This window comes from Mirounga leonina, unplaced genomic scaffold (assembly GCF_011800145.1).
Source record: "Mirounga leonina isolate KUSES-001 unplaced genomic scaffold, KU_Mleo_1.0 Mir_154, whole genome shotgun sequence".
In the NCBI taxonomy this organism is placed as follows: domain Eukaryota; kingdom Metazoa; phylum Chordata; class Mammalia; order Carnivora; family Phocidae; genus Mirounga; species Mirounga leonina.
In genome coordinates, this window is record NW_023270389.1 from 46,206,759 (window position 1) to 46,234,656 (window position 27,898).

Here is a 27,898-nt window from a genome sequence, read left to right on the forward strand (position 1 = left end):
CCTGGGCCCCTGCTTCGAGAGCAGTCACCCAACTGTTCCCCAATTTGCATTATATGGCAACCCTGAGCTGAGATCCCGCTCCTGGGCTTGCTGATTGTAGCCAGCTTTCCTGCTTCAATGCCTGGGAGCTCTGCTTCAGGGATCCTGAGACCACACCGTCCCACCTAGGATTATGCCTGCTTTGCCACCTGAGCACCTTTCAGGCAGGGACGTCCCTCACCAGAGCAGACTTCTAAAAGTTCTGATTTTGTGCTCTGCTGCTCTACCACTTTCTGGTGCCAGCTTTTGGAGGCTCCCTCTCCCCGTGGTTTATCTTCCGATGACATATCACCTTGGATTCACTTCTCCATGCTTCTTACCTTTGACGCTTATCTATTTGTAGAATTGCAGCAATTCTTTTCTTAGATCTCCAGTTGAGTTCACAGGTGTCAGAATGATTTGACAGCTATCTAGCTGAATTCCTGGGACCAGACAAAACTAAGGTCTCCTACTCCTCTGCCATCTTGGACTATGCTGGTGCATATTTTAGACTGGTGATGGAAGGGTGAGGTGGGGCCTGTTTGATAACTTCTATTTTCTCAATGAAGTATGAGGAAGGTGAAGTGCTTGGACGGGGGAAAAAGGGTATGAAAGATTTAAGGAAAGAGAAGATACAAAATCTTCATTTAGGATAATGGAGACTAGAACTTGTGACAAATGTCTGATCTGAACATTCATCTCCCAGGGGGGAAATAAGCAAATCTGTTGTTGTGTTTTTTAGAAGATTTTATTTATTTATTGAAAGAGAGAGGGGGAGGGAGGGAGGGAATGAGCAGAGGGAGAGGAGAAGCAGACTCCCCTGCTGAGCAGGGAGCCTGATGCGGGGCTCAATCCCAGGACTCCGGGATCATGACCTGAGCTGAAAGCAGTCACTTAACTAACTGGGCCGCCCAGACACCCCAAGAAAATCTGTTTTAAGCAGACTTCCCACAGGGAGCCAGTTTTGGGTGATTTATCAAGCACCATGTCTTCAAATATAGGCCATGGTGCTTCAGCTTTCACTCACCATTATCTCCTACTCTCATTCAGACCCCTAAAAGTTTCTTTTATCTTGCTCTACAGCTCATTTGTGAGGCATTTAAAAACATTTTTCAAATTATATTTTGTTTTGCATTTCCATTTGTTTGTGTAGGAGGAAAATTTTCGCAGTGTTTTCAAGGGAAATAGAAATAGAACTTCTATGAATTTCAGTTTCATCATTTATAAAGTGCTATCCACTTGTGGATATCTACTTGTGGAACTGTGGTTAAAAATTATACATTATATGTATAAAATGCTGGCCCATAATAGGTAATTAAAAAATGATAGTTGTAATTATTATCACTACTAAATATTCTTTTGTCCATAAAGTAAAATTTTTTTCCTAAATAAGGTTAGCTTCTGAGGTTGTATTTAAAAAAAAGAAATACTACCTTTTTTTAAAAACTTTAATGTGACACAAAGTTTCTAAGTTTCTTATAAGATATATATATATATATATATATAATGTATGATGTCTTACTGAATGATTTTATATATATATATAATGTAAGATATCTTACTGAATGATTTTTTTTTTTTTTTGTATTTTGGGTTATGTAATGTTTTTAGGGCCTTGATAATGTAGTACTTGAGAAAGAATAAACTTCAAATAGAAACCTTATTTCTTCATGAGACTTTATTCTTATCACACAAGCAAAATTATGATTGATAATGTAATTTGAAAAGTCCAAATAATACCACTGAGGAAAAAACAAGGAGTAAAAAAGCCAACACATAACTTGAAAAGGATTTTTGAAAACTGTCACAATATTATTCATACCCTCTTTGTCTACTAACCTATTGCTGAAGACTACAATATTTTGTAGTAAAACCTTCTATTCATTTAAGTAATGCTAATAAAATAATTTTAGCATCAATCTTTTTTTTCTCACAAATTAAAATAACCATGGCCATACTTGGTGTTCTCTAAAGGAATATGGATACTACCAAAATCAATATTCAACTTGTAAAGGAGAAATATGAGATGTTGACATAATGATTCTTTATTCAGTATCTTCTTCCATGTTGGTCTGATCTAGGGCATGTATCTCTCTTTCAGGTAGTAACCCATATTCATTTAGGAAAGACTCCACATCCCCAGCAAAAAATTCCTCGGCAAACTGTTCTGTAACACTAATAAAATTGCTTATGAGTTCCCCACCTTTGTAGACGAGCAGTGTGGGGAGTACATCTGAGGAAAAGCGGTCCCCCGCACCTGTATTAGAAGCTTTTATTTTACAAAACTTGACTATAGGGTATTCAGCTGCAAGGCATGTAAAGCTACTGTTTAGAGTATCACAACCCTTAATGCCATCTTCATAAATATGAACAACAATTGTGGTGATTTTCTGCTCCTTTTCAATGGTTTCCAGGAATTGCTCCCCAGTTTCCAACTCATACACAAACCCATATCTAGGCCCAAAACTCAGCTTCTGGTGCATATCCTGCATACATTGTCTACGATATTTACGAAGGCAATTTTCATCTTCTTTGTCCCTGTGAATTAATTCATATTCTTGAATGCTCATCTAGAAATAAACAAAAGAAATGATAGAGATAATTTGGTCAGAAATTTATATTCTTTTTAAAATTTTTTTAAAGATTTTATTTATTTATTTGAGAGAGGGAGCACGCACATGCACACGCAGGGAGGAGGGGCAGAGGGAGAGGGAGAAGCAGGTTTCCCACTGAGCAGGAGTCCTATGCAGGGCTCCATCCCAGGACCCTGGGATCATGACCTGAGCTGAAGGCAGATGCTTAACCAACTGAGCCACCTAGGCGCCCCCAGTAATTTATAATCTTTAGACATACCAAACCTATTCTCAACTCAAAAAGTTTGCGTTTACTGTTTTCTCCCCACCATCCTACCTCACTCCTGATGTGAAGGCCTTTTCCTTCTTCACCACATTCAAGCCTTTGTTCAAATATTACCTTCTTTGATTATACTACCTAAAAGAGTCCCCATACCATGCTTTCTATTCCTTATATTGGTTTATTTTTCTTCATAACAACAAACACTATCTGACATTGTGTTATATATTTATTTATTTCATAATAATAATTATTATTATTTTTATTTATTTGACAGATAGCGAGAGCAGGAACACAAGCAGGGGGAGTGGGAGAGGGAGAAGCGGGCTCCCTGCCAAGCAGGGATCCCGATGTGGGACTCAATCCCAGGACCCTGGGATCATGACCTGAGCCGAAGGCAGACGCTTAACGACTGAGCCACCCAGGCACCCTCATAATAGTTTTTATAACTGATATGTCCCATGGGGCAGGAATTTTGTATCATTCATCTCTCTTCACTATCTGCTATAGTGTCTGGCATAAAATGGGAGCTCAGTAATTATTGCATGATTAAATGCATGCCTAAATATTACTGAGTATAGTTGAGCCACGAGATGGTCACAATCTCAGTAAAAAATGTACCAGTTAGCTACCCATCACTTTGGGTGAAAAAAATCCCAGCAGGGTCTACTCTCGAGTGGCTTTCCTAAAAAATAAAAAGAGTATACACACATAATTTAAATGTGTCCCCAACAAATGCCTTTAAATATTAGTGTCTCCTCCACAAAAGTTCTTTAAAAGATTATATCTTTAAAAAGAAAAAAAAGATGATATCACTTACTGACTTTTTGGAATATATGGGATAGAATTCAAGCAAGACAGCTTTTACTATTATTTGCTGTTCATAAGATCATTCAAGAGGTTAATGCTGGGTCAGCAGCAACAGCAGCACCTGAGAAATTCTGGGAAAGGCAAATTTTGGAGCACCACCCCAGATCTACTGAATTAGAACTTACATGTGTGAGGCTGAGTGAGCCATCTTTAAATAAGCCCTTCAGGTGATTCTTAGCTACTGGTTTAGGCTAAAGTGAGAAAAGACTTCCATCTTCCAAGACAGCTACTTTCCACTGCAGCTAGAGTGTAAAAGTACCTACAGAGCCTTTTTAAATAGCTACACCATTATTAACTTATTCCATAGAATGCTAAACACTCTCCTCCTCCACCAAAATACATATATATGTATGTATACATGTGTATGTACATATATATGAAGGAACAATGTGGGACATAGTATGATTGAGAGATGTGGAGCCACCCAGAATCACAGAAGTTGGATTCGCTGCTGCTTTGCCATCAAGTAGCCTCTCAAACAGCAACTGCTGATAATTTTTAAAGTGGAGGAGAATTGAGAAGGCAAGAAACTAGTATTTATGGAAAATCTATTATGTCTTAGGCACTTTGCATAGATTATTTTACTTAATCCTCACAATAAACCTATGAGGTAGGTATTATTACTCTCATTTTATAGATGATACTAAGATTCAGGTTAAGTAGAATTATCTGGTGCTTTCATTAATTCCTTCTTTTTTTTTTAAATATTTTATTTATTTGAGAGAGAGAGAATGAGAGAGCACATGAGGGGGGAGGGTCAGAGGGAGAAGCAGGCTCCCCACCGAGCAGGGAGCCTGATGCAGGACTCGATCCTGGGACTCCAGGATCATGACCTGAGCTGAAGGCAGTTGCTTAACCAACTGAGCCACCCAGGCGCCCTCTGCCTCTTATATTTCTTTTTCCTGTCATATTACTTTTTTGCTTTAAGATAATTCTCAATTTTATTTGTTTTAATCCTAAAAAATGTTAAATGTTTTCTATAATTTTTAAGTTGCTACCATAGTTCTGTCAATTTAACAGACTGAATCATACAAATATTATATCAATATTATAATATTGATTTACATATGCATTTGTGAGAATTTGTTCCATTCATATATTCAGGTATTTAGGCATTCAGATACACTTCTCAAGCTTAACCTGTACAACACCTTTAATAATCATAATGTCTCTCATTTGTATGGCATTTTACATGTTTCAAATACTTTTACATTTATTTTCTCTTCACATCTCTTTAAAACAAAGAGAGGATGTGTTGTTGCAATTCTTCAGATGGGAAAATTTAATTGTCTCATCTATATCACATAGTGTCTCAGTGAAGGAACCCAAATCTGGAAACAAGATCTTGATGTTTCTGATGTAGTCTGTCTGTTGAGAATCAATATACAACTCATACGCATTGGTTTGGAGATAAATAACCCACTAAAGTGATTTACTCCACAATGGAAGTCACTTAATGGGTTTTAAATTAATATGATTGTTGTTATTATTGTTATATAAATAATGCATAGTAATTATAAGGATTCAAAAATGGGTTAAAAGCTAAAGGAAGAAAGTAATAAATAGTGAAATTTCACCACTCTAATACTCTGAGATAATCTCCATTTACACATTTTGACATAGCACATGGACATACACATTATATAACAAGTAAATAAGTGAGTCTTTTTAAATTCTGCTTTAAAAAAATCATGATACCTTTAAAAATATGTGGCTTATTCTTCTTACCTTCTTTTTCCTATTTGGAAAAAGGAAGTTGAGATCTTTCAATCAATCCCACCCTTCTAAATAACCAATATTGTCAAGTTGGTGAGTGTCTTTCCAAACTTCCACATATTGTTCATATAATTATATAAGTGTAAAAACATATACAGTGATATGTATTTTTTTTCCCTTTGCTCTAGAGAATGGGATCATCATATAACCTAAAATAGTCCGTTATCTTGTTTTCTCATTTTACAGAACTGCCTGTAAGTCAATTCATGTATTTATAACTCATTCTTTTAATAGCTGCTATACATTTTTTAAATTTTTTTTATTTTTTAAAGATTTTATTTATTTATTTGAGACAGAGAGAATGAGAGAGAGAGAGCGCATGAGAGGGGGGAGGGTCAGAGGCAGAAGCAGGCTCCCTGCCGAGCAGGGAGCCCGATGCGGGACTCGATCCAGGGACTCCAGGATCATGACCTGAGCCGAAGGCAGTCACTTAACCAACTGAGCCACCCAGGCACCCGCTGCTATACATTTTTAAATATGGAATACCTTCACAGGTATTTACTTCATTTCCTGGGTTTGTTTTTTTTTGCCAACATAAACAATATTATAATAAATATTTTTGAAATATATCTATTTTATATCTCTAAAGTGATTCTTTAGAGTCATTTAAACTAAAAACACATTGTAAGTTATTTACTATTGATTTTTCCTTACCTTTCTGCTGAATCTTTCTTTTGAGTCTTTGTCATCTCTACTCTGAGGAGAAGACATTTGTCTGAGAATCTCCTTCTTTCTAGGTGGAACTGAATCACTGTCTTCACTCTCTAATTTAAACTTTCTCCAATCATTTATTACTCCTTTGGGTCCTGGAATAAAAGAAAAAACAAATCGTTTCCCTCTCTATTTTCAAAACAACTATTTATACAATTGAGATTTGTGTAAGTATCATCACTGGAATAGACTTGTCATCTTCTGTATCATAAAAAAACATCTTGTTTGGGCTAGAAATGTCTGACTGCCCTGCTCATAAAAATGTTTTCCCACATTAATCTTGTTAAATGGGTTTTGGCTAAGAATTTCTCTGAAACATCTACATTAATGAAAATACAAATTACATACTTTCAACTATTGGCAAAATTTGAGGGTAAAGATATTAAAACATTAGAATGTAGAGGGGAACTAGAATTTTAGAAAAATAGCACTTTTATTAAATAAGAAGGAAGCTTCAGCAATAATCTAGAATTGGCATCACACTATTAACAGGGACACTGAGATTATTGGGGAAACAAACTGAAGTGATATCAAGATCCAGAAAACAACAACAATATCACATACAAGACAACCAGTTAGAGAAGACCTGACCTCAAATAACAGAACTAAAATAGCTTTAAGAAAATTATTACATAATCATCCAATTCCTTTTAAGAATCTTTGGGATGCCTGGGTGGCTCAGTCATTAAGCATCTGCCTTCGGCTCAGGTCACGGTCCCAGGGTCCTGGGATCGAGCCCCGCATCAGACTCCCTGCTTGGTGGGAAGTCTGCTTCTCCCTCTCCCACTCCCCCTGCTTGTGTTCCCTCTCTTGCTGTCTCTCTCTGTCAAAAAAAAAAAAAAAAAAAAAAAAGATTCTAAGAACCTTTTACAAATGGAGAGAGGATGGGATTTGCAGATTAGGAAAAACTAAGTCAAGGATGATCCAACTGGAATTCAGATGTTCAGTTGTCCTGATAAATGATAAAAGTGCTTAGAAGGCCTAAATCCTTGGAAATATGGAGTTTTAAATATCCTTCACTAAAGATTAGCCATATCTATACCTTTAATATTATATGTGTGGATGTATTCTCTTTCTTCCACATATTTCTTAACAATTTCTTAATTTATCTAATATCTAATATATACTTTTAATATAAAGTTACTTATATTAAAATTATATTCATTGTTTTCTGTTTACTTGTATTGTCTTCATCTTCCAGATATGTTTTCTATTTATACAAAATATGCATTGCATGTGTTTATATGTGTAGAAAAGAGAATCTTTTTTCTCCTTTTTTTTTACAAGTTTTTTTTTACGCTTTTTCTCACCTTGCTTTTCTTAATTCATAATGTATCTCAGAGATTTTTTTCATATACATGCATAAAGAGATTCTTCCTTTTTTAAAAAAAAATGGAGGCATGGTATTACATTGTGTAGATATTCATTTACTTAAAAGAGTTTCTTGTTGATGTATATTGTTGCTTCCCCATTTCTTCTATAATATATAATCCTGAGTGAAGAACCTTGCACATACATTTTTTTCTATCTATGCAGGTCTATCTATAGGTTATTGTATTAGAATCACTTGGTCAAAAAGTATATATATTTCTAATTTTGATATTGCTAAACTACTCTTAAGGAGGTTGTACTAGTTTACACTCCTACCAGTAATGTATGAGTATGCCTCTTTTCAAAGTGTCTTATTAAACTTTTTACTTTTACAGTGTGAAAAAACTGTATCTCACTATAGTACTAACTCCATAAGTGCTATTTTTTTCTGACCTATCTTTTGCTCATTTCTCCATTTGATCGTTGTGATTTTTCTTATTGATTTGTAGGAACTTTCAGTATTTATTAGGAAATTAACCCTTTGTCAATTGAATTGCAGCTGGTTTCCCCCAGTTTGTCAAATGTTTTTTGAAATTTGCTACTGATGACCTAGCAACAGACATTTCTTTCCTTCCTTCCCTCCCTCCCTCATTTTTATAGCTGAATTTATCAATCTTCCTCTATGGTTTCTTGGTTCTGTCATACTTAGAAAGGTACTCTTCACACTGTTATTATAAAATGAATTCCTCGGGCACCTGGGTGGCTCAGTTGGTTAAGCATCTGCCTTTGGCTCAGGTCATGATCTTCAGGTCCTGGAATCAAGCCCAGGTGGGGCTCTCTGCTCAGCAGGCAGTCGGGCTTGTCCCTCTCCCTCTGCCCCTACCCCTGCTCATGTTTGCTCTCTCTCTTAAATAAATAAAATAAAATAAAATAAAATAAAATAAAATAAAATAAAATAATAAAATGAACTCCCATGCATTTTGTCTAGTACTCATGTGAATTCATTCAACTCTTTGGCTAAATTTAAAGAGTCCATTTCGTATTATTAAAAGAGAGGGGAGAATATTAGTTTAATAAGATTCAATAGAGTTAAAAACCCTAAACTGTTATTTTTATTTATTTTTTTAATGTTATCTATTTTTTAACTGAAGTATAGTTGGTATACAATATTATTCTAGTTGCAGGTATACAAAATAAATGAAGAAGCTTAAGAGGTACAAACTAAACTTTTAAACTGACATGCTATTTGATTTTTAAACTCAGTAGTGGCATATATACAGTCCCATACAATTTAACATATTAGGAAAACAGGTTCTGGATGAAATGAATTGAAGTCAGTGTTTCTAGAGGAATGCTGAAATCCATTTGATTTAAGAATGTTTTATCATTTCTTTATTTTCTTCAGATTCAAAAAATTAAAATTAAAAACTATTTACCTTTTTGTCTACTATTGTTTACAATTGCAAGGAAAGATCATAGTCAGGGAAATTAGAGAGGAAAGAGCTTAATTATAATGTAGAAGAGGGCTTATGATAGTTGGGTATTAAGAATTTCTCAATAATTAGTGTTTTTCTCATTCTTTGACATCTAAATAAAACTACTTTAAGAGTATTTGATTTCACATTAATTTTCCCACTCAAATATTTTTTAGATGATTCCATCAAACCATTCAGATATTACTTAAATTTCATACTCAATAAGGGCAGTAAGAACATTAGAGATATCCACATTTAATTTTAACTTAATGATTTTTTTTTCTTTGGATTTGCATACCTGTATGTGTGGCCTGTCCTTCAAAGTCTTCCTCCAAACTTTGGCTTTTGGCTTCTTCCATTTTAGGTTTAGATTTGATATAATCTATAGCATAAACAAAGAAGTAATGATGAATGCTAGAATATATATAATTATATCCTATTATTCTCTTGCTGCCAAGTTCCATGCTAGGCTAAGAGTTCTCACTAAATGATGGTGTTTAGGATGTTTCTGCCTCCTCATAAAAGGACATTACTTTAATGTTTGTATTATTAAAGATATTTTGACCTAAAGATTTTATGTAATTTGCAGTTTGTTTTTACTTAAAAAGCCTTTAATTTAAGTCTATGTACTTAGTGAACATTATTTATTACTTATTTTTTTGTTACCAAATATCATACAATTATATCCCAATATTTTGTATAACACAATTTTAAAAATTAATAATAATTATATACTTACTGTTAATACTTACTTTGTGCCAGACATTGTTCCAATTACTTTATGTATCAAAAATCATTTAATTCTCACATAGCCATATTGGCAAGGACAATTGTTAATGCCATTTTACAATTGAGGAAGCTGAAGGACAGAGTTTAAGTTATCTATCTATGATCACATAGTAAGTGGTAGAGCAAGGATTTGAACCTAGATGAAAGTTAACATACTGTAATAGAGTCATTTTTTTCAGTAAGGTTTGACAAATCCTTTCTGAATTGGCATTAAAGAATAATGATCTAAGGAACAATGCTATTCAAAAACTAACACCAGAACATCTCTCCATACCATAAAGCAAGTTTTGATGATGTTACCCACCAAGCAAATGATAACAATTAGTAACTATGCCTATAGAATTTTGGCTAAAATATGTCACAATATCTACCAAAAGCACATGGAATTTTATTCATAGGAAGTTCATTGATGCCATGATATAGAACTTATTTATTCTTCGTTCACATAAATCTAACTTGTTTACTTAATTATCTTTCCATCATCTGGAAAACTCTATTATTATACATACTAACACATTCCCTAAAGGGTCCATATAGTTGTGATTTTTTTTTGAAATTTCCGAGTCAGGGAGGATATACTAACAGTGATATACCATCTTTTTACTCTTTCTTCCTTTACCTTCTCCCCTTTGCCTCTTTCTTACAGTCAGTTTTAGGTAATGATGTCATCCAACTTATGCCTTTAGTCCCATCTTAGTTTTTTATTGATTTGTGCTTGGACTTGGTTTGTTTGGTGCTTTCCCAAGGCATGAAATGGTAAGCCAGAATTCTCTGTCTTGATTCCTTTTTTGCTATGACATCTGCTCCCAGCATAACTTTATGGTCTCATAATTTTATTGTTTCCATCACTATAATCTCTACCCAGAATCACTGGTTGTCAAAGATCTTTGCCAATTTGATTTTACCCACTTGAACAAGAAAAGGCTTTTTTTTGGTTTGTTTATTATGTTAATCACCATACATTACATCATTAGTTTTTGATGTAGTGCTCCATGATTCATTGTTTGTGTATAACATCCAGTGCTCCATTCAGTACATGCCCTCTTTAATACCCATCACCAGGCTAATCCATCCCCCCAGGCCCCTCCCCTCTAGAACCCTCAGTTTGTTACTCAGAGTCCATAGTCTCTCATGGTTCATCTCTCCCTCTGATTTCCCTCCCTTCATTTTTCCCTTCATACTATCTCCTTTTTTTAATTTTTTTAACATATAATATTATTTGTTTTAGAGGTACAGGTCTGTGATTCAACAGTCTGGCACAATTCACAGCACTCACCATAGCACATACGCTCCCCAATGTCTATCACCCAGCCACCCCATCTCTCCCACCCCCCACCACTCCGGCAACCCTCAGTTTGTTTCCTGAGATTAAGAATTCCTCATATCAGTGAGATCATATGGTACATGTCTTTCTCTGATTGACTTATTTTGCTCAGCATAATACCCTCCATTTTTATCCACATCGTTGCAAATGGCAAGATTTCATTCCTTTTGATGGCTGAATAATATTCCATTGTATATATATACCACCTCTTCTTTATCCATTCATCTGTCGATGGACATCTTGGCTCTTTCCACAGTTTGGCTATTGTGGACATTGCTGCTATAAACATTGGGGTGCATGTACCCCTTCTGATCCCTACATTTGTATCTTTGGGGTGAATACCCAGTAGTGCAATTGCTGGGTCATATGGTAGCTCTATTTTCAACTTTTTGAAGAACTTCTATACTGTTTTCCAGAGTGGTTGCACCAGCTTGCATTCCCACAAACAGTGTAGGAGGGTTCCCCTTTCTTCACATCCCCGCCAACATCTGTCATTTCCTGACTTGTTAATTTTAGCCATTTTGACTGGTGTGAGGTAGTATCTCACTGATGTTTTGATTTGGATTTCCCTGATGCTGAGCAATGTTGAGCACCTTTTCATGTGTCTGTTGGCCATTTGGGTGTCTTCTTTGGAAAAATGTCTGTTCATGTCTTCTGCCCATTTCTTGTTTGGATCATTTGTTCTTTGGGTGTTGAGTTTGATAAGTTCTTTATGGATTTTGGATACTAGCCCTTTATCTGATAGGTCATTTGCAAATATCTTCTCCCATTCTGTCGGTTGTCTTTTGGTTTTGTTGACTGTTTCCTTTGCTGTGCAAAAGCTTTTTATCTTGATGAAGTCCCAATAGCTCATTTTTGCCCTTGCTTCCCTTTCCTTTGGTGATGTTTCTAGGAAGAAGTTGCTGCGGCTGAGGTCGAAGAGGTTGCTGCCTGTGTTCTCCTTTAGGATTTTGATGGACTCCTGTCTCACATTGAGGTCTTTCAACCATTTGGAGTCTATTTTTGTGTGTGGTGTAAGGAAATGGTCCAGTTTCATTCTTCTGCATGTGGCTGTCCAATTCTCCCCACACCATTTGTTGAAGAGACTTTTTTCCATTGGACATTCTTTCCTGCTTTGTCGAAGATTAGTTGACCATAGATTTGAGGGTCCATTTCTGGGCTCTCTATTCTGTTCCATTGATCTATGTGTCTGTTTTAGTGCCAGTACCATACTGTCTTGATCATGACAGCTTTGTAATAGAGCTTCAAGTCTGGAATTGTGATGCCGCCAGCTTTGCTTTTCTTTTTCAATATTCCTCTGGCTATTTGGGATCTTTTCTGGTTCCATACAAATTTTAGGATTACTTGTTCCATTTGTTTGAAAAAAGGTGATGGTATTTTGATAAGGATTGCATTAAATGTGTAGATTGCTCTAGATAGCACTGACATTTTCATAATATTTGTTCTTCTAATCCATGAACATGGAACGTTTTTCCATTTCTTTGTGTTTTCCTCAATTTCTTTCATGAGTATTCTATAGTTTTCTGAGTACAGATTCTTTGCCTCTTTGGTTAGATTTATTCCTAGGTATCTTATGGTTTTGGGTGCAATTGTAAATGGGATCGACTCCTTAATTTCTCTTTCTTCTGTCTTGTTGTTGGTGTATAGGAATGCCACTGATTTCTGTGCATTGATTTTATATCCTGCCACTTTACTGAATTCCTGTAGGAATCCTAGCAGTTTTGGGGTGGAGTCTTTTGGGTTTTCCACATAAAGTATCATATCATCTGCAAAGAGTGAGAGTTTGACTTCTTCTTTGCCAATTCAGATGCCTTTTATTTCTTTTTGTTGTCTGATTGCGGTGGCTAGGACTTCTAATACTATGTTGTATAGAAGTGGTCATGGTGGACATCCCTGCCATGTTCCTGACCCTAGGGGGAAGCTCTCAGTTTTTCCCCATTGAGAATGATATTCACTGTGGGTTTTTCCTAGATGGCTTTTATGATATTGAGGTATGTACCCACTATCTCTATACTCTGAAGAGTTTTGATCAAGAAAGGATGCTGTACTTTGTCAAATGCTTTTTCTGCATCTATTGAGAGGATCATATGGTTCTTGTTCTTTCTTTTATTAATGTATTGTATCATGTTGATTGATTTGTGGATGTTGAACCAACCTATGCAGCCCAGGGATAAATTCCACTTGGTCATGGTGAATAATCCTTTTAATGTACTGTTGGATCCTATTGGCTAGTATTTTGGTGAGAATTTTTGCATCCATGTTCATCAAGGATATTGTTCTGTAATTCTCCTTTTTGATGGGGTCTTTGTCTGGTTTTGGGATCAAGGTAATGGTGGCCGCATAAACAAGTTTGGAAGTTTTCCTTCCATTTCTATTTTTTGGAACAGTTTCAGAAGAATAGGTATTAATTCTCTTTAAATGTTTGGTAGAATTCTGGCTTCTGGGCTCTTGTTTGTTGGGAGATTTTTGATGACTGCTTCAATTTCCTTAGTGGTTATGGGTCTGTTCAGGTTTTCTATTTCTTCCTGGTTCAGTTTGGTAGTTGATACATCTCTAGGAATGCATCCATTTCTTCCAGATTATCTAATTTGCTGCCATATAGTTGCTTATAATATGTTCTTATAATTGTTTGTATTTCTTTGGTGTTGGTTGTGATCTCTCCTCTTTCATTCATGATTTTGTTGATTTGGGTCATTTCTCTTTTCTTTTTGATAAGTCTGGCCAGGGGTTTATCAATCTTATTTATTCTTTCAAAGAACCAGCTCCTAGTTTCATTTTTATTATTTGTCTTCTCCTGCTGGGTTTAGGCTTGATTTGCTGTTCTTTCTCCTCCTTTAGGTGTAGGGTTAGGTTGTGTACCTGAGACCTTTCTCGTTTCTTGAGAAAGGCTTGTATTACTATATACTTTCCTCTTAGGACTGCCTTTGCTGCATCCCAAAGATTTTGAACAGTTGTGTTTTCATTTTCATTGGTTTCCATGAATTTTTTTAAATTCTTCTTTAATTTCCTGGTTGACCCATTCATTCTTTAGTTGGATGCTCTTTAGCCTCCATGTATTTGAGTTCTTTCCAACTTTCCTCTTGTGATTGAGTTCTAGTTTCAAAGCACTGTGTTCTGAAAATAGACAGGGAATGATCCCAATCTTTTGGTACCTGTTGAGACCTGATTTGTGACCTAGGATGTGATCTATTCTGGAGAATGTTCCATGGGCACTAGAGAAGAATGTGTATTCTGTTGCTTTGGGATGGAATGTTCTCAATATGTCTGTGAAGTCCATTTGTTCCAGTGTGTCATTTAAAGTCTTTATTTCCTTGTTGATCTTTTGCTTAGATGATCTGTCCATTTCAGTGAGGGAGGTGTTAAAGTCCCCTACTATTATTGTATTGTTGTTGATGTGTTTCTTTGCTTTTGTTATTAATTGGTTATATAATTGGCTGCTCCCATGTTAGGGGCATAGATATTTACAATTGTTAGATTTTCCTGTTGGATAGACCCTTTAAGTAGGATATAGTGTCCTTCCTCCTCTCTTATTATAGTCTTTGGTTTAAAATCTAATTTGTCTGATATAAGAATTGCCACCCCAGCTTTCTTTTGGTGTCCATTAGCATGGTAAATTGTTTTACACCCCCTCACTTTCAATCTGGGGGTGTCTTTGGGTCTAAAATGTGTCTGTTGCAGACATCATATCAATGGGTCTTATTTTTTTATCCAATCTGATACCTTGTGTCTTTTGATTGGGGCATGTAGCCCATTTACACTCAGGGTAACTATTGAAAGATAGGAATTTAGTGCCATTGTATTGCCTGTAAGGTGACTGTTACTGTATATTGTCTGTGTTCCTTTCTGGTCTCTGTTACTTTTAGGCTCTCTCTTTGCTTAGAGGACCCCTTTCAATATTTCTTATAGGGCTGGTTTCATGTTTGCAAATTCCCTTAGTTTTTGTTTGTCCTGGAAGCATTTTATCTCTCCTTCAATTTTCAACGACAGCCTGGCTGGATAGAGTATTCTTGGCTGCATATTTTTCTCATTTAGTGCTCTGAATATATCCTGCCAGTCCTTTCTGGCTTGCCAGGTCTCTGTGGATAGATCTGTTGCCAATCTAATGTTTCTACCATTGTAGGTTACAGATCTCTTGTCCCAAGCTCCTTTCAGGATTTTCTCTTTGTCTCTGAGACTTGTAAGTTTTACTATTAGATGTTGGGTTGTTGACCTATTTTTATTGATTTTGAGGGGGGTTCTCTGTGCCTCCTGGATTTTGATGCCTGTTTCCTTCCCCAAACTAGGGAAGTTCTCTGCTATAATTTGCTCCAATATACCTTCTGCCCCTCTCTCTCTTTCTTCTTCTTCTAGGATCCCAATTATTCTAATATTGTTTCGTCTTATGGTATCACTTATCTCTCGAATTCTGCCCTCGTGATCCAGTAGTTGTTTATCTCTCTTTTTCTCAGCTTCTTTATTTTCCATCATTTGGTCTTCTATATCACTGATTTTCTCTTCTGCCTCATTTATCCTAGCAGAGCCTCCATTTTTGATTGCTCTTCAATAGCCTTTTTGATTTCGACTTAGTTAGATTTTAGTTCTTTTATTTCTCCAGAAAGGGTTTCTCTAATATCTTCCATGCTTTTTTTTGAAGCCCAGCTAGTATCTTTAAAATCGTCATTCCGAACTCTAGTTCCGACATCTTACTAATGTCTGTTTGATTAGGTCCCTGGCATTCAGTACTGCCTCTTATTCTTTTTTTTGAGGTGATTTTTTCTGTCTTGTCATTTTGTCCAGAGGAGAATAGATGAATGAGAGAACAAAATGCTAACAGGATAACAATGACCCCTGAAAAATATACACTAAACAAATCAGAAGAGACATGAAACCAGGGGGAAAGAAAGGGAAAGAAAGAAAAAAAAAAAAAAAAAGAAAAAGATAAACAAACAAACAGAACAGAATATGATCAAATATGATCAGGCGCATTGATCAGTGCTGCACACTATATTTTGGGCATATTTTGGTCTGTTAGAAAAAAGTGCTTCCCAAAAGTTTAAAGAAAGAAAAGCTTATATATGTACAAAAATAAAGGTAAATATGATGAAGGGATAGAATATGATTGTAAAGATGAAAATTATAAAGGATTTTATAAAAGGAATTGGTAAGATAAGAAGTTGGTTGAAAAAAGAAAGAAGAGTATTAAAAAATAAAGGGAGAGAATATGATCAGGCAGGAGACTAGAACAAAGCCATACACTAGAGATTTAGGGTATATTTTGGTCTGTTAGAAGAAACTGTATCCCAAAATTTCAAAGACAGAACAACTTATATATATATATATATATACCAAAAATAAGGTTAACTACTATGAAGGGATAGGATATGACTCTAAAAATGAAAAATAAAAAAGATTTTTTTAAAAAAAGGATTGATACGATGTTGGTTGAAAAAGGGAAAAAGAAAAATTCAAAAAAAAAGAAAAAGAAAATTTAAAAAATTAATTTTGAAAGACTAACGAATCATGGAAAAAAGCCATGAATTCTATGTGCAGTATTCCCCTAGTGCTGGTGTTCTGCCATTATCATTGATTGGTAAACTTGGTCTTGGCTGGCTGTTCTTGCTGATCTTCTGGGCGAGTAGGGGAGGGGCCTGTCACAGTGATTCTCAAATGTCTTTGCCGGAGGCGGAATTGCCCCACCCTTGCCAGGTCCAGGCTAAGTAATTTGCTCAGGTTTGCTCTCAGGAGCTTTTGTTCCCTGCAAGCTTTCCGTACAGCTTTGGAGGCCGAGAGTGAAAATGGCAGCCTCCCAATCTCCGCTCCAGTGGAGCCGAGGAGTCGGGACCCCACTCCTCAGTGAGCCCCCAGAGAGAAGCAATCACTCCTGTCTCCCCAGTCTCCAGCCACACTGTGCTCACCTGGCCTGTGACCGAGCATTTCTAACTCTGGCACATGACCCCTTGTGGAGTCTCCAAACCCAGCAGATTCCTGTGGTGTGCTCCCACACCACTCCTCCCAGGGGAGGAAGGGGAGTCTCCCCGGATCTGCTGCTTGTTGGGTCCCTGCTGGAAAAGGAGTGGCCCAACAGTGCCATGGATCATGGTTTATGGCAACCCCGAGCAGAGAGCCCATTCCTCAGCTCTGTCTCTGCAGCCAGCTTCCCTTCTCCAATACCTGGGAGCTCTGCCACACTCAGGCACCCCCAGTCTTTCTGTAACCCCGAGGGTCCTGAGACCACACTGTCCCAGCGAGGGTTCCACCCCCTGCTCAGCCACTGGAGTGACGTCCCTCAGCAGAACCAACTTCTAAAAGTTCCGGTTTTGTGCTCTGCTGCTCTATCACTTGCCGGTAGAGGCTGTCGGAGGCCCCCTCCCCCACTGTCTATCTTCCCGAATATAGCCTCGGATTCACTTCTCCAGATGTTTTACCTTCCAGAAAGTGGTTGCTTTTCTGTTCAGAGTTGCTGCTATTCTTTTCTTCAATCTCCTGTTGAGTTTGTAGGTGTTCAGAATGATTTGATCCCTATTTAGCTGAATTCCTGGGACCAGACGAAATTTAGGTCTCCTACTCCTCTGCCATCTTGCTCCTCCCCCCCTCAAGAAAAGGCTTTTAAGAAAAGACTGTCAAGAGCTCTTGGAGACTGTAGATATAGATTTTAAATCATATATCTTTCTCATGTTCATGTAAAAGAGGAAACATAAACAAACGGTTTGAGCCATTTAAAAAAAAGCTGTCAAGGGAATACCAATTTATTACACAAGATTTATGTAACTATAAATGTAATAAAGAATATTAAAGTTGAATGGATTTAGTAATGAAAAAGAATAAAGGAAAATGAAAATAAAGGAAAATAGAAATAAGTAAATGTTGGTTAAAACAAGCTACTTAAGGGACACCTGGGTGGCACAGTCAGTTGGGCATCTGCCTTCGGCTCAGATCATGGTCCCAGGGCTCTGGGATCCAGCCCTGTGTTGGGCTCCCTGCTCAGTAGGGAGTCTGCTTCTCCCTCTCCCTCTGATTCCCCAAGCTCATGCTCTCTCTCTCACTCACTCTCTCTCTCAAATAAATAAAATCTTAAAAAAAAAGCTACTTAAGGTATGCCTGCCTGGCTCAGTCAGTAGAGCATGCAACTCTCTCTTTTTTGGGGGGTGGGGGAAGGGGAAGAAGGAAAGGGCGAGAGAATCTTAAGCAGACTCTTCAATGAGCATGGAGCCCAATGTGGGGCTTGATCTCATGACCCTGAAATCATGACCTGGGTTGAAACCAAGAGTCAGACACTTAACCAACTCTGCCACCCAGGCGCCTCAAGCATGTGACTCTTGATCTCAGGGTCATGAGTTCAAGCCCCACACCGGGTGTAGAGCTTACTTTAAAATAAATAAATAAACATTATATTTAAAAAAAACCAAACTACTTAATTAATTATTGCAATTACTTAAAAATAATTTTTGTGTCTAAGGAAAATGAATATTATTAGTTTGCTCCAAAAGAACACTACAGAAAAAAGTAATGGAAACTTTTGGTAACTTCAGTAGCTGCTTAGTCCCCAAAAAAGTAGAGACACAAGCCAGCCTTTTTTCTTTTTTTGCAAGAGTTGAGAGTTAATTTGGAGTAGCTACTATTCACAATAAATATAATAAATACACAATAAGTACATTAAGAATATCTAAAAATGGGGAACTGGGAGGCTCAGATGGTTAAGCGTCTGCCTTTGGCTCAAGGTCATGATCCCAGGGTCCTGGGATCGAGCCCCACATCGGGTTCCTGGCTCAGCAAGGAGCCTGCTTCTCCCTCTCCCTCTGCTTCTCTCCCTGCTCATGCTTTCTCTCTCTCTCTCTCTCTCTGTATCTCTGTGTCTCAAATGAATAAATAAAATATTATAAAAAAAATCTAAAAATAATTTTATTTCAAATGTTGAAGAAAAAGAAGCATAGCTTGCTTCTTGCCACCCTAGTTAGCAATCTAGTAGAAAAAAATTCTATTTTTCAATAAGAGTTTTGCCAATTTCAAAGAATCCCTTTACTGAAAAGACATTCCCATTACTTGGGAAAAACCTGATTCATTGATTCAATTAATATATCTTAAGAATTTACCCCAAAGACACAGATGTAGTGAAAAGAAGAGCCATATGTACCCCAAATGTACATAGCAGCAATGTCTGCAATAGCCAAACTGTGGAAAGAGCCAAGATGCCCTTCAACAGATGAATGGATAAAGAAGATGTGGTCCATATATACAATGGAATATTAATCAGCCATCAGAAAGGATGAATACCCAACTTTTACATCAACATGATGGGACTAGAGGAGATTATGCTAAGTGAAATAAGTCAAGTGGAGAAAGTCAATTATCATATGGTTTCACTTATTTGTGGAACATAAGGAATAGCATGGCGGACATTAGGAGAAGGAAGGGAAAAATGAAGGGGGGGGACTCAGAGGGGGAGACGAACCATGAGAGACTATGGACTCCGAGAAACAGACTGAGGGTTTTGGAGGGGAGGGAGGTGGGGTGATGGGTTGGTCCAATGGTGGGTATTAAGGAGGGCATGTACTGCATGAAGCACTGGGTGTTATATGAAAACAAGGAATCGTGGATCACTACATCAAAAACTAATGATGTATTGGGGCACCTGGGTGGCTCAGTTGGTTAAGCGACTGCCTTCGGCTCAGGTCATGATCCTGGAGTCCCGGGATCGAGTCCCGCATCAGGCTCCCTGCTCGGCGGGGAGTCTGCTTCTCCCTCTGACCCTCCTCCCTCTTATGCTCTCTGTCTCTCATTGTCTCTCTCGCAAATAAATAAATAAAATCTTAAAAAAAAAAATTTAAAGATTTAAAAAACAACAACAACAACAACAACAAAAAACTAATGATGTATTGTATGGTGACTAACATAACATAATAAAATTAAATTAAATTAAAAAAATAAAATAATTTAAAAAAAGAATAGACTATGTGCCAGGTATTTTCCTGGGCTATGAATTACATGAAGAACAAAACTCTTCTAGTATGGCACTCACAAATACTAAGACTTAAGTCAGCTGGGTTGTCTAGTTAGTAAAAAACAAAGTCCATTTTTGGGCGCCTGGGTGGCTCAGTTGGTTAAGCGACTGCCTTCGGCTCAGGTCATGATCCTGGAGTCCTGGGATCGAGTCCCACATCGGGCTCCCTGCTTAGCAGGGAATCTGCTTCTCCCTCTGACCCTCCTCCCTCTCATGCTCTCTCTCATTCTCTCTTGAAAAAAAAAAAAAAAAGTCAATTTTTACCTAATGCCTTCATTTGAGTTAGAGTAAAAGACTGGTGAAATTTACTACTGTTTACTACTAGGGGAACTAGTCAACAGAAAAACAAATTGGAAGATACATATTGAAACATGAGGCATATTTGCTGGCACTGCTTGAAGATTCTGCAGAGGAAGACACAACTTGAGTATAATTAGCTATTAGTGTTTTTGATCTGTTAATATCCCTTGTCATCACCTCACTTTGGTGTTTTTTGATTTTCTCAAATCTTTTATCTTTTAAAAAATTAGCATTAGTATCCTAAAATTAATTGAATTAGTATTTGGAAGGTGCTTAGATCCAGACACATGGTAAATGCTATGTGTGTGAGTCTGTAAAATAAAATAAAAAATGTATCTTTTATGTTTGTACATATAGTGTTAACAGTCATTTAAAAAATATGATCGGGCGCCTGGGTGGCTCAGATGGTTAAGCATCTGCCTTCGGCTCAGGTCATGATCCTGGGGTCCTGGGATCGAGTCCCGCATTGGGCTCCCTGCTCAGCGGGCAGCCTGCTTCTCCCTCTGCCTCTCTCTGTCTCTTATGAATAAATAAATAAAATCTAAAAAAATAAAAAATATGATCAACATTTGGTTTGCAATGGTATTATTAGTGGTTAAAAAATTCCATGTCTGCTTTAGGTTAAAGGATTTAAAATAACAATAAGATTATTAAAGACTTTGGGTGATAGTAAATACATCTGTGTGTGCTTGGAAACTGGTGATAAAGAAGGGCAAGAAGACAGAAAATTCCACCTAAGATTTACTGTGGTTCAGCCATTATTGCATTTTCCACCTTATATATTATAAAAATCGATGTTGTTGTTCCTTCTTGATTTTAGACAGTTATAATACTGTTTCAGTTAATAAAATCTGTGCTAAGTAAAAATTATATTTAGGTGATTTTGACAGAATATCATTCATTTAAAAGGTTACTAAAAAAACTCTTTTAAAGGCAAAAGTAAAAAGTTAATGTTGATGAGACATATAGTTTAAAAAATTAAAAAATAATAAAATAAAACATAATTCTGCCAGGTTAGGGTTTTAGTTTCCTCTTAGTGTTAGGTTTTAATTGTAATTTAAAATAATGGCTGATATGGGATAACATTCCTCAAACTTTGCCCTTAAAACTCTAACACTTCCCAACCGTGGTTTTTACTTACTATCAAATAATATGAGACAATTTTAAATGATCCTACTTGTAGTTTCTGTTTTAAACATAATACTGATGATCTAGAATAGGAAGTGAGTAAAATTCTTAAATATTAGTTTAACGTTAGTTATAACAAAACCATTAATTAACTACATTAACAACATTAGTTAACCACATTAACATTAGACTAATTCTTAAACATTAGTTTTAAAATACTCTTTAAAAACCTCAACTCTGGGGCTCCTGGGTGGCTCAGTCATTAAGCATCTGCCTTTGACTCAGGTCATGATCCTGGGGTCCTGGGATCGAGGCCCGCATCACATCCGGCTCCCTGCTCAGTGGGAAGCCTGCCTCTCTCTCTCCCACTCCCCCTGCTTGTGTTCCCTCTCTTGCTGTGTCTTTCTCTGTCAGGTAAATAAAATTAAAAAAAAAAATCGACCCCTAGAATATTTCATTATCGTTATTATCCTTGTTCACGTGATACTGTGATGATGACATCTGTTAATCATCTTAAATATGTTGATCTGATCTAATCAGAATATCTAGTTTAAAATTGACTTGTACATTCTCAGTGCTCTGAAGAAGAGCTTTGCTTTCAATACTAACTGTTGTAGTTTACTGGTAGTTTTGCAAAGACTGGGGTCATCTCATCACTGTGCCCTAGACTAACTTTTCTCCTAGCATCCACAACAATTTTATAGGACTTATTTTTACATTCCTTTTTCCCCACTACTGTAAGTTTTTCTGAGGCAGAAACAAGTTTTTACTTATCATTGTCTTCTTATAATTATTTCACATGTTGTAACTACTCCACAAATGACAGCAGCCATTTTTAAAGAACTTACTGTGTGCTAGGTACTTTGTACATACTATTTGTAATTCTCACAAAATTAGTATCTTCATTTTTCAGACATGGATTCTCAGGCCCCAGGAGATTCAGTGACTTGCCAAAGCTCACAGAACTACTATGGAGTAGATAGATCCAGGGTTCAAATCTGGATTTCTCTGACTCTCAGATCTCAAAAATCCTTATTTTTTTCTAGTCTGTCATCTCCTCAATAAAATGTGTAATGAATGAATAAAGTAACCAAATAAACCAACCTAATTTTTTGTATAAGCATTAAAACCAAGATGAGAATATGAAAAATAACAGATCAATAAGGTACCATGTCCCCAAAGTCCTTGACATAGTAATTATTTGAATGATAAATTTCTCTGTTTCAGATTAAACCCTGTTAGTTTATACTGAATGTAATAGAAGAGTCTGTTTATTTCTAGTTATCTGAATAGATTCTAAATGACTGATAATGACTCTGGAAAGTTGATACAAAAGACAAAATGGATTTGTCTACTGTTAATTCTTGACAGTCATACATGTGGATTGAGAAATGATCATCAGTCCTATGTCTCTGCATCATTTATATGCAATAATGTGTCAATTATGTATCAAACTGAAACTAAAAATGCAAAATTATGGAAACATTTTACTTAGCTCTGTATGGAGATTTGTGCAGCAAAGTAAGATATTTCACTCATAGACTCATAGCAACTACTTAAAAATTAATTTTAGGGGCACCTGGGTGGCTCAGTCATTAGGCGTCTGCCTTAGGCTCAGGTCGTGGTCCCAGGGTCCTGGGATCGAGCCCCGCATCGGGCTCCATGCTCGGCAGGAGGCCTGCTTCTCCCTCTCCCACTCCCCCTGCTTGTGTTCCCTCTCTCGCTGTGTCTCTCTTTGTCAAATAAGTAAATAGAAAAAAAATTAATTATATACTTCAAAGAATGGTATTTCAATTTTTAAATGGAATTGACAGTTCTATGGTTTCAGCAATCTTTAAGATCAATTTCTAAAATTAAGTCGGTTTGCTTCTTAGTGCTATTATGTAGCCCAAGTTTTGTATAAAAATCTTTTCAATGTGTGGCATGTATTTGAAAACTAACACTTCAGTCTTTCAAACTGTCTGCCATTTTTTTATTTGTCAAAAATCACATGTAAACATAGCTTCCTGGTATCTTAGTCTTCTCAGGCTGTTTTAACAAAATACTATAGACTTTTGAGGCAGAAATTTATTTTCTGGAGTGCCTGGGTGGCTCAGTCAGTTAAGCATCTGACTCTTGATTGCGACTCAGGTCAGGAACTCAAGGTTGTGAGATCGAGCCCCTCATTGGGCTCTGCACTGGGCATGGAACCTGCTGAAGAGTTCTCTCTCTCCCTCTCTCTTTGCCGCCCCCCACCCCTGCGTGCGTGCACATACTCTTTCTCTCTCAAAAAAAAAAAAAAAAAATCTTAAAAAAAATAAAGAGTTCATCTCTTGGTTTGCCTCTCTTTTTTTTCCCCCATGATTGTTTATTTTGTTTCTTAAATTCCACATATGAGTGAAATCGTGTTATTTGTCTCTTTCTAACTGACTGACTTTTATAGAAACCCAAGATTCTGTGTCTTGATCTGTGCTTTATTAAGGGTATCACACTGTATGCTGCTCAGCCTTGCAGGGCTTCATGTCCTACCCTTTTCTACCTCTAACCATACATCTCCTTAGGTCTGTGTTCTCCTGTGCTTTCCAAGGTGACTATGAACTAATCTGATCAGCTAAGCCAGGCTAATGTTCTCACCAGTGCTAATATATTGATGTCAGATGTTTTAACCCTTGCCATGACCGTCTTCCCAATGTCATATTGGACTCCCGGAGAAAACAGTTCTGCTTTTCCCTTATTATTAAAAAAAAGTGGTTGGAAATTTCACATCAAGTAGGTCTGACAGACCCATGATCTAGGAGTTCATAGGAATTATTACTAGGTTTGTGGAGACCTCCATTACCTCTCAAATCATAAAGACAGCTCCAATGATTTCACCCAAACTATAATTTCTTCTTTCTCTATCCACTCCTTTATTTTATTTATTGATTTTGAGAACTGGAGATTTTTACTAAGAGTGACATATGATCTTAGGTTCAACATCAATGTAGAGGGAATTTTATACCTCATACTAGATCAATTAATTTCTTGAATTACTCTCCAGTTTATTTATTTATATATGTCTTCTCCTCCAAGGAGTAGCTAAGCTTCCTGTGGGCAGGAACCATGCATTACAATGCTTCCAAGTGACATTATAGCATAATGATTAACACATTAACACTTGGGTTCAAATCTTGCTCTGCCAGTTATTGGCTGTGTGACCTTGAGCAAATCACAAAACTCTCTGTGCTTTAGTTTTCTTGTTTGTAAAATAGGAGTAATAACAGTGTCTACTTCAAAAGACTGTGTGAAGATTAAATGATATGAAATGTATTATGTAAAATGTATAGTATTTAGTTGTAGGAACTTAATAGAAGTTGAGCAAAAATGATAATTAGTAAATAATTAAAAATTTAAAATACTCAAATATTTAAAATTAATAATAGTTGTAGTCAAATTAATATAAATTTTATTTAGGAATCCATGCAAAAATGCACTGCTTATGCCTAATTATCTCTTCCACAGAAAGAATATCTCTGTGTGTATGTATGGGTGTGTGTACATGGTCACACATATATTGTACGTTTATCTCAAAATTGTTTTATATTTTCCTATCTTATTACTGACTAAGGTCCTTTATCATAATATTTTGATTTGCTTCTAGTAAGGTCTGTTTGCCACAAGACATTTAAGAATGGGGAGATTTATTACTAAAGGGGAAATTAATTTGGAGTCATGACATACAGGCTAATAAAATGTACATGAAATTGCTTGAAAACAATAGTAAGAAGGTTTTCTAAAAATATGTGCATAAGTGGGAAATGGCAGGTGGTGATTTAAATTTGATTTTCCATTTAGTATTTATGTCATAGTGGTTTATATATATTTTCTGAATTTCAGTTGTTTAATGGAGGAGGACTTTACAGAGATAGTCACAAAATTCTGGATTTCTGTTGCCACCTTTAGTTGTTAATTTTGGGTTAGGTCAATTTTTACATTTTTTTTTATCATCATGAGAATTTTCTTTAAAAGTAAATCCCCAGAATTATGAATGGATTATAGGACCCACCATCCTCAGAATGGCTGTAACAAATTAATGCAGAGCAAGTGGTTGACATTAAGCAAATGTTAGTTTTCTTTCCTTTACATATAAAACACACCCCTTGATACTGTTGAAAACATCCCTTTATTACCTTTACGCTCCCTAGTACCTAAAGTTCATAACAACTTGGATAGAAGAACTGTGATAGAAACCTTGATATAAGACACTGCAGAGCATATAGAATGTTTTCTTGGCTCCTACTCTTCTCAAGTAGTTTTGCTTTTTTCAACAAATGAGACTGGACAGGTGGAAGATGTTAGGACCCTTTTAAATGATTTGTATGTCAGGAATGCATAACAGATAGCAGTCTTCTATTTGTCTACCAGTATCATCAGTTACAAATATTCTGGGAAAAGATAAGCTTCCAAAGTATAACTGAATTCTTGCTCCTAATAAAAGAAAAAGACATTAACCTATTCAGGTTTACTCTTACTACACACAGATATTTCTTAATTGTTTTGAAGCAAATAGAAATGTCAGAATCTTGTTGGAAATTCAGAGCAGATATCTTATTTTGAATATCTCTGTATCTTCTAAATACACTTATTTTAGCAACTATTGTTATAATTTCACTATAGACATTTTCATGAATGGCTCATATATATTTTGGCAACTTATATAATGTCAAATGCAGTTTATAAACAGAATATTTAGGCACAATATTGCCATGATTAGTTAGGTGATCTCTCAGATTTTTTTTAGCTTTAATGTTAGGTGATTCTAAGTAGCATGTATAATGGCCAAAAATATATATAATTTAAAATGGATGCTGTAGGTAAAAGCTATTTTTGCAGTTAATAAAAATATTCATGGCAAAATAGTGGGAAAATTTTACTTCATTAATTTTCATGATGCAAACTGTAAAGTTTATTAGTAATCATAATCACCTCCACAGTAAGGCAAAAATAGAAGAAATATAAAATCAATCAAAAGAAAGTTTTCATTTAATTTATTAAATATCAACAAACTCCCTGTACTTTTCTTTTAAAAATATTATTTCTGTGCCATTAAATTTTTGAAGTAACCTGAAACAGATATTATTATCCCCACTTTCAAGATAAAAAAAACACACCAAAAAACCAAAAATGTAATATTAAATAAAACAACAAGAACACACAACTGGTTAAGTTCCTGGTTCCAAGTCTGAGAGTGCCTTAGCACTGAATGTAATACTCCTTTCACAGCTTTGGAGTCAAATCTTCAAATACGAAGTGCAAGGACTCATCCTTTCTTTCCTTCAATTCTCTCTTCACTCAAAGGGAGGACTGAAGAATTTTAAATTTCACAATTAATTCCCTATTCATGGTTTTATTTTAATTGTCTAGAATATCAGACTCAAAATGATGTTTTTACACAGAATTTACATTAGTGAAGATGACTAGTGCAAATCTCTTTAAGAGGGAAAGATACCCAGAATTTGTCTTTATAGTTAGATAAGTCATTACTTAATGTTACTTTGAAATATTTCAAAAGAACACACCATATACATGAACAGTGAAATCATTATTCTTTCCCCTAATGTAAAATTTTAAAAATTACACCAAGAAAACTACCTGCAGACTCACAGTTTGGTTCTCTGTGCCTGGTATCCTTGATTATGTTCAGTGGATGAGCAGCCTGTTTACTGAACTCCACTTGAACTTGGGTAGGTTTAAGCTCAGATTTAAGATCCTTGAATATTGATGATCCTTGCAGAAATAGCTCTAAATAAGTAATAGGATTGACATAAGAGAATTACAAAGCCTGTTCATTAATAGTAAGGCAAAGACAAACAAAAACAATGAAGAACTTCAAGTCCTGTGGTATATACAACCTTTGTCCACCTAGTTTATGTTATTTGAAGGAAAAAAAAAAACAGAACACATTACCTCTTTCCAGCATGGACTGATATTTGTTCTTAGAAATTCACCTGTCATTTTCTGAAAGAAAAAATTAGTTTTTCTGATCAACAATTGTCTTATTTATTGCAAAATAAAAATGTCTCATGACTTTTTTTTTTATGTGTACCATATTTAAATTGACCTCATACACCAGAATTCAGATCATGAATGACTGATAGAATATTTCTTTTGGACAGTCCTGATTTAAATAAGATTGGCTTGTGGTTAAATGAATATGATTGGCTTTTTGAACTTCGATAGTAATTCTGGTTCAGCAAGTGCTGTCACTGTTTTCCCCTTCTAAAAATATGATTGGAATTGATTAGTAATGTTCAGCTTTTCACAAAGATGGTAAATGCCATCTCTAAACTTCTGGAGATTGGTTTTATATTTAGATTTATATAACTGGTTATATTAATATATTTAAAT

The 27,898-nt window shown here is 36.0% G+C and overlaps 1 protein-coding gene across 1 annotated transcript; it reads right to left on the bottom strand.

Annotated features, from left to right (window-relative positions):
- Nucleotides 1-1,679: 1,679 nt before the first annotated feature.
- On the bottom strand, nucleotides 1,680-27,206 carry PDC (phosducin). Its single transcript, XM_035009551.1, has 4 exons — nucleotides 27,155-27,206; nucleotides 9,313-9,396; nucleotides 6,172-6,323; nucleotides 1,680-2,588 (listed from the first exon to the last, which is right to left on the bottom strand). The coding sequence occupies exons 2-4, from the start codon at nucleotides 9,371-9,373 to the stop codon at nucleotides 2,064-2,066; spliced, it is 738 nt and encodes a 245-aa protein (XP_034865442.1). The 5' UTR covers nucleotides 9,374-9,396; nucleotides 27,155-27,206; the 3' UTR covers nucleotides 1,680-2,063.
- Nucleotides 27,207-27,898: the final 692 nt, after the last annotated feature.